At 46.4% G+C, this 14,444-nt stretch overlaps 6 protein-coding genes across 6 annotated transcripts; 3 read left to right on the top strand and 3 right to left on the bottom strand.

Annotated features, from left to right (window-relative positions):
• Positions 1-2,667: 2,667 nt before the first annotated feature.
• Positions 2,668-3,498, top strand: SPS19 (Sps19p; the record flags this gene model as incomplete). Its single annotated transcript, XM_018880775.1, has 1 exon — positions 2,668-3,498. One exon carries the CDS (start codon positions 2,668-2,670, stop codon positions 3,496-3,498), a length of 831 nt encoding a protein of 276 aa, XP_018733432.1.
• Positions 3,499-4,632: 1,134 nt separating this feature from the next.
• Positions 4,633-6,333, bottom strand: DED81 (asparagine--tRNA ligase DED81; the record flags this gene model as incomplete). The annotated part of the gene is made up of 1 exon (XM_018880774.1): positions 4,633-6,333. One exon carries the CDS (start codon positions 6,331-6,333, stop codon positions 4,633-4,635), a length of 1,701 nt encoding a protein of 566 aa, XP_018733431.1.
• Positions 6,334-6,853: 520 nt separating this feature from the next.
• On the top strand, positions 6,854-8,998 carry AWJ20_3747 (proline--tRNA ligase; the record flags this gene model as incomplete). Its single annotated transcript, XM_018880773.1, has 1 exon — positions 6,854-8,998. One exon carries the CDS (start codon positions 6,854-6,856, stop codon positions 8,996-8,998), a length of 2,145 nt encoding a protein of 714 aa, XP_018733430.1.
• A 928-nt stretch (positions 8,999-9,926) lies between these two features.
• AWJ20_3746 (putative ribonuclease H1) lies at positions 9,927-10,913 on the top strand (the record flags this gene model as incomplete). The annotated part of the gene is made up of 1 exon (XM_018880772.1): positions 9,927-10,913. The coding sequence occupies one exon, from the start codon at positions 9,927-9,929 to the stop codon at positions 10,911-10,913; it is 987 nt and encodes a 328-aa protein (XP_018733429.1).
• Positions 10,914-11,023: 110 nt separating this feature from the next.
• Positions 11,024-11,971, bottom strand: HIS2 (histidinol-phosphatase; the record flags this gene model as incomplete). The annotated part of the gene is made up of 1 exon (XM_018880771.1): positions 11,024-11,971. One exon carries the CDS (start codon positions 11,969-11,971, stop codon positions 11,024-11,026), a length of 948 nt encoding a protein of 315 aa, XP_018733428.1.
• Positions 11,972-12,230: 259 nt separating this feature from the next.
• On the bottom strand, positions 12,231-14,054 carry SEF1 (Sef1p; the record flags this gene model as incomplete). The annotated part of the gene is made up of 1 exon (XM_018880770.1): positions 12,231-14,054. One exon carries the CDS (start codon positions 14,052-14,054, stop codon positions 12,231-12,233), a length of 1,824 nt encoding a protein of 607 aa, XP_018733427.1.
• Positions 14,055-14,444: the final 390 nt, after the last annotated feature.

Below are 14,444 nucleotides of genomic sequence, written 5' to 3'. Positions count from 1 at the left end.
CTCGATTCGAGTTGATTCAACATGAGCTGGTCTGGGTCTGAGTTGACCTGACTCGACTTGATTTGATCCGAGTTGACCTGTAATGAGTCGATCCGACTCGATTTGACTCCAGTTGATTCGGCTTGAGCTAGTTTATCCAGCTGTCTAGGAGTGATTGTGTGATTGCCAAGCGAGGGAACAGTGTCTAACATTGAAACAGATACACGAGAAAGGCCATTTGGATGCGACATCTGTCCAGCGACATTTGCCAGAAAGTAAGTACAAGGGTGAATCAGACCCAGTTCGAGACTGGTTAGATCTTTTGAAGAATATCATTCCCGAGGAGATGCCGCTTCCCTGCTTTGATTCCGTCTCCCCACGCTTTCCGCGAAGCGGAGCTACGGGTCTGGGCGGAGCCCAGCCGCCGGAGGCAGCACCCCCATCCTCCAGAATGAGACCTGGATCAGGCAAGACTAACAAAGACAGGGATTTATTAGTTCGACACAAGAAAACATGTAAAGGCAACCGACGACCTCGACAGAGGAGAACGTCGAATGCGATCAAGGTTGTCAATTTGAGCAGTGGAGACGACGACCGGTTGTTAGGAGAGTCGAGACCGCAGACTGCGCCAAAACGGGTGGAGGACGCAACAGTTGCTGCTGGTCGCGAGCAGAGTCTGTTTTTTAATCCTAGTGTTACACACACGAGAAGCTCCTTGGCCATGTCCGATAGTAGTTTAATGGCCGGAGGAGGTGGTGGGTTGGTACCGGGCCAGGCTCCTCACCAGTCGACACATCGACATTCGCATCCACAAATGCAAGTCCAATTACAACTCCCACCACAGACTCAACAACTGCTGGGTTCGTTCTCGTTTATTGACAGCCTGGCAGGCATGAGCTCAAGTCCCGGATCGTACTCAGAATCATCCGGTAGCTCGCCAACCGACGAAAACAACAGCAACCTCGCTGCCAACGGCATGCCCATTCTCAGTCCTCCTTCATTTAACCGACATAGCGGACTCGAGGATACCACCGCCACCACCAACAGCAACACCAGTAACCAAAATAGCAACAGTAACGGAAATAATAGTTACTGGGGCGATAGCGTAACGAACTCGTCAACGAACTATTACCTCGCAACAGCAGCACCGACAATGATGACGTCGACGTCCATGATAGACCCGAGTCTGATTGCGAACAACAGCGACGACCTCGGTGTCGATACCTCGGACCACGACTACACCGTGTTCCAGCAGAACGCCTACTTCACCATCTCATAACCGCAGCCTGCTCTGTAGACCAGAGCCGCGGCCGCCATTATTTAATATTTATCTCGTACAATAGAAACTAGAAACGGTTTCTGTGGGGTGGGCACTGCCTCCGGCGGCTGGGGCTCTGCCCCAGACCCCGTGGCTCCTGCTTCGCAGGAGGTTTCAGGGGATTCCCCTGAGTTTCTGGACCCATGGCGAAACCGACTCGAGCGGAGCGAGAGGAGCCGCGGGGTCTGGGGCGGAGCCCCAGCCGCCGGAGGCAGACACCTCTGGAGATGGTGTCGGGGTCGAGTGCGTTACGTCCCCGGAGCCCCGCCCTTGGAGTCGGATAAATAGCCAGAGACGGCAGGGAATGCACGATCCGTAACGGCAGGTGCGGGGATCTGCCGGTGGGGGTGGAGTTGTGCCTCCGGCGGCTGGGGCGCTGCCCCAGACCCCGTAGCTCCTGCTTCGCAGGAGTTGACTTGGGGACCCCCCCTGTAACGACTCGAGCGGAGCGAGAGGAGCCACGGGGTCTGGGGCAGAGCCCCAGCCGCCGGAGGCATAACCTCACCCCTCCAGTGGGGTCTTATCTACCCCGCTGGCTGTTTCAGATGGCGGTGCGTGATGCAGGCTGCCCCACATCGATAGGGGGATAGAAGCCCCGCCGGGAGTAGGCTTGCCGGATGAGTTAATCCGAGCCGGTCGGGTTTGTTCGGGGAGCGGATGTTGGGGCTGGTTTTAGGGGGATAAGAGGGCGGTGATTGGCCGGTTATTATTAGAATCGAGAGATAGTCCGACTATCGTTGGCAGTGGCTTTGTTTGTGGTCGGGTGGTTGTCCTTCTTAGTTGGCGCAATGCGCGTTTAATCGACATAAGACTCTCCCACTGGAGAAATGATTCCGCATTGATTGGGACTTCTGTGCCTGTATCTCCGGTTAGCTCCACACCAGCGGTAGTGGCCCCCACTTAGATCGTGGGGCAGTGAAAAAAATTGGCCCCCTGTGTAACTGGGGTTGGAATGGAGGTGGAAGTATAAATGGGGTCTGGTCAACGCAGTTGAACCTCTGTTTTCTTGTTTTCCGTTTAATTTTTTCAGTTTTAATAGAAAAGAAACCTTTTTTGGTTTTTTAATTTAGAGTTTTTGTTTTTTGTTTCAGTCCTTGTTTTTTCGTTGGTGGTGATTCCAGTTACTACTTTTCAAGGGAAAATATATTAGATCAACAGCTCGAGTCGAATCCAGTTGTATACTACGGATATTTCTAGATCTTGATTTAATTTGTGTTTGCATTATTAGAATATCTGCTTAGTTCAGAATCAAAAAGTTCAGATCAACTTAGATCCATTCGTTGATATTTCATTCCACTCCATTTTTTTGTGATATCTCATTAATATTGTTATTATTGTCCTCCGTCAAGTTACTTCTGGTTAATTGAAAAATGACTGCTCCTGTTTTGTTTAAGAACATGTTTTCACTGGCTGGCAAGACTGCCGTCATCACTGGAGGTTCCGGTGGTCTTGGTTTGTCTGTGTCCAAGTACCTTTTGCAAGCTGGTGCCTCTTTGGCTCTTATTGATAACAATCTCCCCAAGTTAGAGCCTGCTGCTGCTGACCTCAGTAAATGGTATAACGAGCCTGTCAATAAAGTCGAGTACGAACACAAACAAATCATTTCTTCATGGGCCTGTGACATTTCCGACGCTACTCAAGTCGAGAGCACCATTCAAGCCATTCGTGCCCACCATGCCAAGCCCCTCGATATTCTCATCAACGCTGCTGGATACTGTGAGAATATCTCTGCTGTCGAGTACCCTGCTCTTAATATCAAGAGAATTGTCGATGTCAACCTTAATGGATCTCTTTTCATGGCCAGAGAGTTTGCCAAGTCGCTTATTGCCGACAACCACCCTGGTTCTATCATCTTGGTCGCATCCATGTCTGGATCCATCATCAATTATCCTCAACCACAAACCCCATACAACATGACCAAAGCTGGTGTCATCCACCTTGCCAAATCGCTCGCTTCTGAATGGGCTGCTCACAACATCCGAGTCAACTCTCTGTCTCCCGGATACATTCTGACCCCCCTCACCAAAGCCATCATCGATTCCGACGCCCGACTCAAAGCCGAATGGGAGAGCAAAGTGCCTCTTGGTCGCATGGCCGACCCCTCGGAGTTCGCTGGCCCCATTATTTACATGTCCTCCGCCGCCTCTTCATACATGACCGGCCACGACCTGGTCGTTGACGGTGGTTACACCTTCTGGTAATTTTTAATGAACTAATGTCCTTTCTCTTTATCGCTTTCTCTGCCTCCGGCGGCCGGGCTCCGCCCGGACCCGTGGCTCGAGCTTCGCTCGAGAATCTCGGGGATGCCAGCTGACTCGAATTTTGGATTTTCTGTTATAGGGAATTGCAAAATCTGACAGATGGGGATGCCAGTTCTGGCACGATTTCTACTAGTACCAGCCTTGTCCCGGTAAAAATTGAAAGTTTTTCAAGACCCAGCAGGTGAACCTATTTTCTCGTGTACTCGTTGAGATATTGGAAGTATTCTTGGTGTTTAATGGAGAATCCAGTGACTTCAAATACGGAATTCAAAATGGCCTGAGTAAACAGCCTGCAATCATGTAAATACGAGAGTAGTCCTCCTGGTGATATATAAGTAATGGGGCGTGAAATTATTATTTGAATTGTATTAATTATCTATAGTATAGCACTCAAACATGATTTATCGATTTATTGGCCTGTCAGTTGGAATCGCCAGATCCTATCCCCGAACAGCTTGTAAAGCCAGGATTCATAGCTCGAACTTCGCCCAGGAGGCTCTGGACGCCAACTGACTTGATTTCTGACAGTTGAGGTCTCGAGATCCTACCTCCAAGACGTTCTCCTATTCCAGATTCACATCTCAAGTTTCCCTCAAGAGGCTCGGGATGCAACTTGTGACTTGATTTCTGACTTAACTGGAAGTGAAATTTCGAGATCTGTTCCCGAATTTCGGAAACGTGGTTCACTTAAAAAGCTCGGATGCCAGCTGACTTGATTTCTTACTGGTCAATAAGTGGAAATGGCGAGATCTGACTCCCGAATCCATTGTCTCTCCAGTTTCATAGTCCGAGCTTCGCACACGAGGTTCGGGGATACCAGCTGACGCGATTGGCTGCTCAAGTGGAAGCAATCGCGAAATCTGATCGCCGAACAGCTCGCGAAGCGAGCACAGTCAGATCCTGGCGGAGCCCGGCCGCCGGAGGCAGAGTTCGACCCCATTTCTGACTGGTCAAACAGCGAGAATCGTGAGATCTGACCCCGGGAAAAGCTCGCGAAGCGAGCACAACCAGGTCCGGGCGGAGCCCGGCTGCCGGAGGCATGTCCCCATGAGCAAAAATGGATACATTAAATAACTAAGGCTTGCATCTGCCCGTGAAACGGGGGTAGAGAGAGCAGTCACGGACGGTGAACCGGTCGCAGAGCCAGGCGAGAATTCGCTCGGTGCCGAGACCGTATCCTCCGTGGGGGAAGGAACCGTATTTGCGTTGGTCCGAGAACCAGTAGTAGGGCTCGGGGTTGATGCCCTCACGCTTGAATCCAGCAAGGAGCTCCTCGAGGTTATCGATACGCATCGAACCACCGGTGATTTCACCGACTCCGGGCATCAGAACATCGACAGACTCAGTGACACGTGGGTCGTCAGCACACTTCTTCATGTAAAAGGACTTGATTTCCAGGGGGAATCGGTTAAGGAGAATGGGAACGCCAATGATATCGGTCATCTTACGTTCAGCAGCTTCGGCAATATCATCGCCAAATTTAAACTTCTCACCGTCTTCATTGGGAATTCCGTGCTCGTTAAGCCAGTCAAGGGCCTTGACATACTCCAGTCTCATGAATGGAGTCTTAGGAGGCTCGAAGTTGGGGTTCAATTGCTTGACAAGTGGGCCGGCAACTGGGTCGGCCAAAACTTTAGCAACGGTTCTACTGATAACTCTCTCAATGTGGTCAAGAAGGTCTTCAAAAGACAAGAAACCCAGCTCGGCTTCGATATGGGTGTATTCACTCAAGTGACGACGGGTGTGAGAACGCTCGGCACGGAATGACTCTTGAATACAGTATACATCACCCAAAGCAGGAACACACGTCTCAAGGTATAATTGAGACGATTGTGTGAGATAAGCTTCTTCGCCATAGTATTGGAATCCGAAAAGAGTAGAACCACCCTCGACTTGGGTTTGTACCATACAAGGAGGAGTGACTTCCAAAAGACCCTCTTCTTCATATACTTCACGAACAGCACGCAATAAAGTAGCACGGACCTTCATAACAGCAGAAAGAGTCTCACCACGAAGAGCAAGATGACGTTGATCAAGCAGAATCGAAGGGTCAGCAGACTCTTGGACTTTGTTGGTGAATGCCTCATCTCCAGAAGGAGCCAAACCGACAATATCATAGTAATCAGCAATCAGTTCGTGACCACCTGGAGCAGACTGTCCTTCAGGAACTGGTTTGATAACTCCATAGATAGAAACAGTTGATTCCAGAGTTAAAGTAGAAGTTTGATAAGCATTAGCAAGATCTCCTGACAGGACACATTGCAAGAAACCAGTGCCGTCTCTTAGAACAATAAAGGCCACACCCTTTTGGACACGAAGACGATGGATCCAGCCATTGACTTGAACTCTTTGCAAGCGGTGTTGTTCAGCCACCCGCAGCTTGATCACTTTAGCCTTTGGAAGAGTAGGATCTTGTTTAAGAGAAATGGACTTGGCAGCCTCGATTTTCTTGGCCTCTTCAGCATCGCGCAATTGCTGGGCCTCAGCCTGTTTGGCGGCTTTTTCGGCCTTTTTCGCTAAACCATCAGCACCTTTTCTAGCCTTTTTAATAGCCGAAGGAGTAATTTTGTCGTAACTGACAGTTCCATCCTCGAGTTTCTTGGCCACCAGAATGTTCTCTGATTTCGAAGAATACAGAGCGTAAGCAGCGGTCTGATAAGGGCTCTTTTCCGACCCATCGGCGGTAGCACCATCGATGCCGGTGGCTTCGTTGACATACACAGCAGCTCCAGACACGGAAAGCGATTCAAGAGGCTTCTCAATTGACTCGGACATTGTTTCACGTTGAGATCAGTAGGTTCTCCGTGATTCGGTTCTCACCACCACTCTAAATATGAAATTTCACCAGGGCAAGGGTACTCTTCTCCATGAGTCAAACAGTGACTGATAACGGGGAAATTTTCCCGCGCCGTGCGATGCTGCCGTTTCTGGATGACTGATTACCCCTGAGCAGCGATCACTCTCCAGGGGGGGGGCATTTCTTCCTGTGTCTGGGGCGGAGCATGATTGCTCCTTCTCCGCAGAAGATGGCTGTAACCGACCTCAGAACCGACTCGAGCGAAGCGAGAGGAGCTACCAAGGTCTGGGGCGGAGCCCCAGCCGCCGGAGGCAGACCTCCATTTCCCGAATACCCCGGTACAGCGATTTATGCGTATATCGAGGGGCTGGATCTGGGTGAAATTTCACCACCGCATGTTTGTAAAAAATGAGGATCGTGATTAGAGTGAGTGCGTTGACGACTTGAATCGCTTTTTTGGGTTTTTTGTAGCGTGCTGTGTTGCTGCTGGTTTGTGCTATGTCTTCTTTAATTAAAGACCTTGAGGGCCTTTCTTTGACCCACGAGGCTCCTGCTAATAACGAGGAATGGGCCTCGATTCTCGCCAAGTCCGACGTGGCCAAGTTCGCTGGTCCCTACGAACTGACCAAGGTTCTTGTTTTTAAACCCAAGACCGCTAAGACTGCTACTCCAGTTCCTGTCGTTGTTGTGGCTCTCAATTCGACTCAGACTGCTTCGAATATCGTGGCTAAAGCTGCTGGTGTTAAGGAACCTCGTCTCGCTAATAAGGACCTCATTAATGAGTTCTTCGGCACCGAGCCTCAAAATGTCAGTCCTATTTCTATCACAAAGGAAAATGCTAGCAAATTGAAGATTCTTATCGACTCCAAGGCTGCTGAGAAATCTACTTTATTGGCCATTCACACCGATTCCAATGCCAAGACCGCTTTCATTACTGGTGATAAGCTCATCGAGGCCTACGAGTCTATTGCTGCTGATGTCACTGTAGTTGATTTCGCTAAAGAAGCTGCCGCTGCTGCTGCTTCTGCTACTCCTACTGCTGGCTCTGGTGCTGACAAGTCGGCAAAATCTGGTTCTGCTGGTGCCGTTGCTAAGGCTTCTGCTAATGAGGGTAAGATTGATGGTGCCGCTCTTATCGGTATCACTTCTGATAAGGAACTTGATTTCCCCGGTTGGTACCAACAAATTGTCACCAAGGCTGAATTGCTGGACTACTATGATGTTTCTGGTTGTTACATTATGAGACCTGGTTCTTATTCTATTTGGGAAAAGGTCCAGAATTATCTTGATACCCGTATCAAGTCGATTGGTGTTCAAAACGCTTACTTCCCCATGTTTGTTTCCTCTCGTGTTTTGGAGAAGGAGAAGGATCATATTGAAGGTTTTGCTCCTGAAGTCGCTTGGGTCACCAAGGCTGGTCAGTCTGATCTTGAGGAGCCTTTGGCTATTCGTCCTACTTCCGAGACTGTCATGTATCCTTACTACGCCAAGTGGATTCGTTCGTACCGTGATTTGCCTTTGCGTCTTAACCAATGGAACTCGGTTGTTCGTTGGGAGTTCAAACATCCTCAACCATTCTTGAGAACTCGTGAGTTCTTATGGCAAGAGGGCCATACTGCCCATCTCACTAAGGAAGCTGCTGCTGAGGAGGTGTTGCAAATTCTTGAGTGGTATGCTGGTGTTTATGAAGAGCTTCTTGCTGTTCCTGTTATCAAGGGTACCAAGACTGATAAGGAGAAATTCGCCGGTGGTCTTTACACTACTACTTGTGAGGGTTATATTCCCACTACCGGTAGAGGTATTCAAGGAGCCACTTCGCACGCTCTTGGCCAGAACTTCTCCAAGATGTTCAACATTGTCGTTGAAGATCCCGAGGGCTCTGATAAGCCCAAGATCAATGTCTGGCAAAACTCGTGGGGTCTTTCAACTCGTGTCATTGGTGTCATGGTCATGATCCACTCTGACAACAAGGGTCTTGTTCTTCCTCCTCGTGTTGCTAGCAACCAAGTTGCCGTTATTCCTGTCGGAATCACTGCCAAGACCACCAGTGACGAGCGTGACGCTATTATCAATGGTGCTAAGAATGTTGAGAAGACTATTGGCGATGCTGGTGTTCGTGTGTTTGGTGACTACCGTGATAACTACTCTCCTGGTTGGAAGTTTGCCGATGCTGAGCTTAAGGGTGTTCCTCTTCGTGTCGAGTTTGGTCCTGCTGATCTTAAGAAGAACCAGGTTGTTGCCGTTCGTCGTGACAATGGTGTCAAGACCGTCATCCCCATTGCTTCTCTTGCCGACGAGATTCCTAAGCTTCTTGAGACCATTCAAGCCGATCTTTACACCAAGGCTAAGAAGCAATTCGACGAACACATCGTCCCTGTTACCACTGTTGCTGAGATGACTCCTCTCCTCAACAAGAAGAACATTCTCCTTGCTCCCTTCTGTGGAGAGGAAGAGTGTGAGGACAGCATCAAGGAGACCACTGCTCGTCGCGACGACGACGAAGAGGTCGATGAAAAGGCTCCTTCCATGGGTGCCAAGTCTTTGTGTATTCCTTTCGAACAACCCGAACTCAAGGAGGGCACCAAGTGTGTCAACTGTGACCGTCTTGCCAAGGCACACACCCTCTTTGGCCGTTCTTACTAGACTAATCTACTTTCTACCTAGTAATATAATGATTTGCTTTTACAGATGGACTCTGCCTCCGGCGGCTGGGGCTCTGCCCCAGATCCCGTGGCTCCCCTCGCTGCGCTCGAGTCGATCTACTAGTATCTCAAAAGCGCTGTTATCTGTAGAAGTCAGGTTCCTCGTATGTTTACTAATGTTTAAAGCTCAGTTTTGTCACGAAGGAAGTATTGGACGGCTCGGTAGCATCAGTAGACACACAACCGCTGCTCTTTCAGAACTAAAAAAAAAGCCCCACGTCATCTTAGACTTCGTTTCCAAGGGACTACCTGTACAACTCTAAACAGTCAAACGCCATCAGCATGATGCCATTTTCTGGTTCATACATGGTCCTGAGTAGTGAGCCTAAATTCCACCTGTTTCAACACTAACTTTAATATACACAGCCATGTTCCTTCTTAGCTTCGGATGACCCCTGAATGTTTCAAACTGAGAATTTTTTAGTATTATCCTTCTCACCGACTCTTCGTATGTTCTGACAACCTTTGAAAGCTCTGTAGGTTTCCGAATTCTGTTTTAACCGTATTTGAGGTGTAGTTAGCTTTTCGACGGAATTTTACAAATATTAAATGTTCCAATTATTATGTTGAATGAACCTTATAATCCTCGTCACTTTTACTGATCATCTGCGTGGTCTGGTTTGTTCCCTGACAAGACCCTACCTGTCTACCAAACTCGCTAATCGAGACTCAACTCTAGCGGCAATACTAGGTCACCCAACTCTAAGTCTATGAACTCTATGTACGAAAAATCAAGACATGCTAATGGTAACTTAACCAATTCGTTGCTGTCTCCCTTGATATTTGAGTTTGTACAGTGAGCGAGCAAGCCTACACAATGACCATATATAACCCCGCTCCGTTCCCACGATATCGTGTCCGATGGGATAATGCCTAGTCAATCCCAGAAGTATGCCAGCTGTTGGGCTGGTCTCAGAAATGTATCTGGGTCCAATATTGATAATAGAATAAAATGGCTTGATAGACTTGACAGCTTTCGGCTGTTCAGTCAAGTTTGTGAAGACGACTCTGTCTCAAGCGATGATGATGGGACAGACGACGGTTACTTCTCGAGAGATGAAGAAGACTATAGCGATAATGACAGCTTTAGCGATGATGACAACTTGGGTTATGAGGACAGCGGAGATTTATTCGGCTATTCCACTTCTCGCATAAAGATATACGCTGTAAAACGGGGCCGCGAGAAGGGAATCTTTAGTGAGCTCCAAACAGCCCTCGATGCGACATATCGGTTTTCACATTGTGCTATGAAAAGTTTTACCAATTTCCAGGCCGCATGCGACTATATGAAATATCGCTATTATGCTGTTCAGAAGGGACATGTTAAAGGAATCTTCCGATTGTGGGCTAATGCTGTGGAGGCATCAGCAATGTATCCGGGCTCGCGGATGAAATCATTTAAATCACTAAAACTGGCAAAGCTCTTCTTGGCCCTCACCGACAAGTCATCTGTCGTTTTCACTGATGGAACTATTGTGGATGGTCCAGATAGGGGTCCCTGGTATGGAATCTTTTATGGGCCTGAACATCCTGAAAATGAGTTCAGGCGACAGCCTGGTAAAATTCAAACTGTTGAGCGAGCCAAAATAAAAGCAATCAGCAGAGTCCTCACAAAAACTCTCATGTGCGGCCAAAAGTATCAGCAAATACATTCGTCTTGTAAGTCTACTGTTGATGCATTAACTAGCAATGAGTCTCCACTACCAAATCGTGACCTCATTTTGAATTGTAAAGTTAAGTTGAAGGATCTTGCTGCAATAGGAGTCCGGTTACAAATTATAGGAGATCAGAACAAAGACAAAATTGATGAGTACCGAGAGGTTCGCGAATTGATAAACAAAGCTGCCAGGCAATAATTCAATAAATACATATTGGGATTTCAAAATGATCTATTTTCTTTCTCACTGGAAGCTTTAAGCTCTTATGAGAATTCTATCTATTGTCTAACTGTCTAATCAACTAAATGTTACAAAGTAGCCCATTCGTCGAGCTCTTGTAGTGAGACGCTATCTTTAATAATAGAGATCGTATCAGCTAGTCTTTTAGTCTTCAAGTAGTATACTCTTTCCACTCCTAATTCTTTTAAATATCGGATACATGCTTTGTAATTCTGAGCAACGTGGCCCACTTGATGCGAGTCGTCACTTAAGCAAAACTCACCACCCAACTCGTGGATTAAACTTGCAATATCACGTCCTGGATATGGCGTGTCCCAACCTTTACGAACTGCTGCAGAATTTACCTCGAATAACCCTCCTTGAGAAACAGCCAGTTTAACATTTCGTGTGATCTTCTCCCACACTGAGGGCCAACTTTGAAGTGACTCGGGCACAACACCCTTTGGAGCACATAGTTTGATTAAATCAAAATGGCCCACTACTGATGGCTTTAATCTCTTGAGCATGAGATATTGTAAGTCAAAATACTCCTCAAAGTATTTTTGTAGAGATTCGTCGGAAATGTTATCAGTCTTCGAGTGTAAAGTACCGACTGTGGCGTCCAGTGCTCTTATCCACGTCTCTTCGTTGTAGTCAATTGGAATTCTAGAGACATGGTGGACTGATCCTACAACCATATCGAATTTATACTGCTTTCTGAGCTCATCAATATAATCGAGATATTCATCTGATATCGTCTCAGATTCGAATCCTACTAACAGATCAATACGATCTTTATATTCTATTTGCGCCTGCCTTGCCCTCTTGTAGTATGTATCGAAAACACATTTAAGTTGCTCGACAGTTGTATTGCTCTTGATTTCTTCTGGATACAAATGATTCGGGTCTATTCTAGGCATGTGCTCCGTTAAACAGAGAACTAAGAGTCGCTCGTCAATGGCTCTCTGAATCATATCATCCAACGGAGACGAGGCATGCTGACAGTGATCACTCGAGTGAGAGTGATGAGAATGCATCTGGTACTTGACAGATTGATTAATTATCAATTGACCTCGAAAGTTAACGAACGGAATGACACATTTCTGAAAGATCTTGAAAAGCATGCAGGGACATATAAATATGCAGTCAAAAACTGAACCTTATAAAGATGATCATGCACATGCGCTGTAAGGAATGACCATGAAAGGATACTATTATTTTCATACGTAAAAATAGGTCATGAGCTACTCTTTCGTCTAATGTTTCTATTGATAAATAAATAATAAATAGGGTAAGTTACATGTAATATACTAGGTTGAATATTTCATTAAACCACTGATCATCAATTTCTGGAACCATGGTTGGATCAGCAGGGAGCATGGCAGTTTCGCCATTCTCATTAGGAACGGCGCCAAAACCGCCATTTTGTAAAAGGCTGGCAAGAAATGAAGTATTTTCTTGTCTATTGTGTTCCTCAGTTTGATTACCCTGTTGTCTGGTCAGCAGTCCTTTTTCCTGTTGTCTGAGATGGTTCGCCTGTGCTTCTCGAGTGATTCGAACCGCATCGTACACAATATTTGCCGGACCCCTTGATTTTATAGGCTGGGTCACTTTAACATCCTTGAGATTCGAATATATTTGAAGGAAATTTTTCGTCATGAGAATATGCTCGTCATTGCGTAATCCAGAATGCAGCCTATCAAGAGTTTGATACACGCTGGTGAGGTCGGATAAAATCGACTTCCTATCCAATGCTACAGCTTCACATGTCCTCAAGATACGTAATAATACTAGAGCAGCATAAATGATATACCTGAAAACCATTGTAGGAGCAAATTCCAGCCCTGGCAAGTGTGCGATTACTCTGATTACTCTTGAAGCGTCATGGAGTGCAATATTAACAAATTCAAGCGCATCCACAGACCAGCTGAGAATATCTTCAGTGAGAATATACGATAATACTTGTAATCGAGCTGTTAAATAAACCACCTCGATATATGTATTTCTTGTTCTCAGGAACTGGTCCGTGGCAAAAAGCGAATCAAGCTTGCCTATGTATTGTTTGACCAATTCTAGTCTAGGACTTGGCTCCAGTAATCCGGTCAGATTCTCACCACCAGATCCCAACGTTTTGTTCATTGACGCTGTGTGTTCTGCCAAAATACACAGGTTTCGTAACGTTTCGGGTATACGAACATCTTGAAAGGATTGTCGCAGCGTATAATCAGCGCCAAGGAAAGTAGGAAGCCCCAATCTGATGGCTTCACGGCCATCCGCCAGAAAACAACCCATCCAAGTAGTCATTCTTTTGAATGATCCGAATTGTAACACTTCGGGACGCGAACTAAACTCGTGAGCAAACGTTGGTCTATGAAGGCCTAATCGCATGGAATACTGAAGTGCTAATGTGGAACAGGTGAAGGAACGATCATCAAGTTGAGTTTTGTATGGCAGCGGCCAACCGGATATTAGTAAAAGTGCCTGAACTACCTCCACAGACCGTACTGCTTCAAATAATGTATCCTTCAATAACTGTTTAACTTTTTCCTGGATATGAGAAATAAGAGGAAAGTCTCTACCTGCTAATGCCAAAATGGTCCAAAAAAGTAGTTCACACCGCGCATATATAGCTTCACAGTCAAGACAGATGTCCAATGGCATATAGTATAAGTGATTTTTCAAAAAGATATTAAATAGTCGAGTAACGTCTTCAGACGTGATGGATATCGAACCTTCTATTATTTTGTCTGATTTGCAAGGTGTTACTTCTAGCTGCTCGGGCATGTCCAGAATGTCGAGACTGGTCTTCGGTGGCTCACCAGTAGGACCATCTTGAGTAATAGCAATACTGTGCAATGGTGGAGCTGAAGAGGGTATACTAGGGTTTAAATTAGTCGTGGATGAACTAGAGGATACACCATTTGACCTGATTTCTGACTCTGCCGAGCCTGTGGCACTTTTTCGCTCAGCTAATTTACGTTTGCTTACTCGACGAAATTTCGGGTCGAAAACACAAGCTAATTCTTTTTTGAAACATCTTTGACAGCTGCCGATGCCACTAGGAGGATATAAACACCTCAACTTGTTCTGTCGACACTCGGTACAAGCTTTTGCTTTCATTTGAAGGGACCATTGGCAACTCGTGAATATGTTACTGTCGGAGTTAAAGTACTTTATTTCCGTGGATGTGAAGGCTGATCTTGATTCCCCGTTTACGCCGTGCCAGTAGAAATATAGAAATAGTAATATAGTAATAGAAGAAGGAGTTTGAGATTGAAATTATCCGGTAGAATCTGTATTTTGATATGAGAGACTCTGTTCGAGTAAGTCAGAACTACAATCGACGATAATCCATTTTGGCTTTCTTGGCAGACCAAATTATGTCGGCTGTGTGGTTTTTTCATAGTGAAATTGCCGTTACAATAGACTATTCAAACTATTCTATACACTGGAATAATAGATATATTAAGAACATCTGGGACTCTTTTAATTAATCAATCATGCCAATTT

Source organism: Sugiyamaella lignohabitans, chromosome C (assembly GCF_001640025.1).
Source record: "Sugiyamaella lignohabitans strain CBS 10342 chromosome C, complete sequence".
In the NCBI taxonomy this organism is placed as follows: Eukaryota; Fungi; Ascomycota; class Dipodascomycetes; order Dipodascales; family Trichomonascaceae; genus Sugiyamaella; species Sugiyamaella lignohabitans.
Note: the sequence above shows the minus strand (reverse complement) of the source record. Positions and strands in the feature narration are given on the sequence as shown.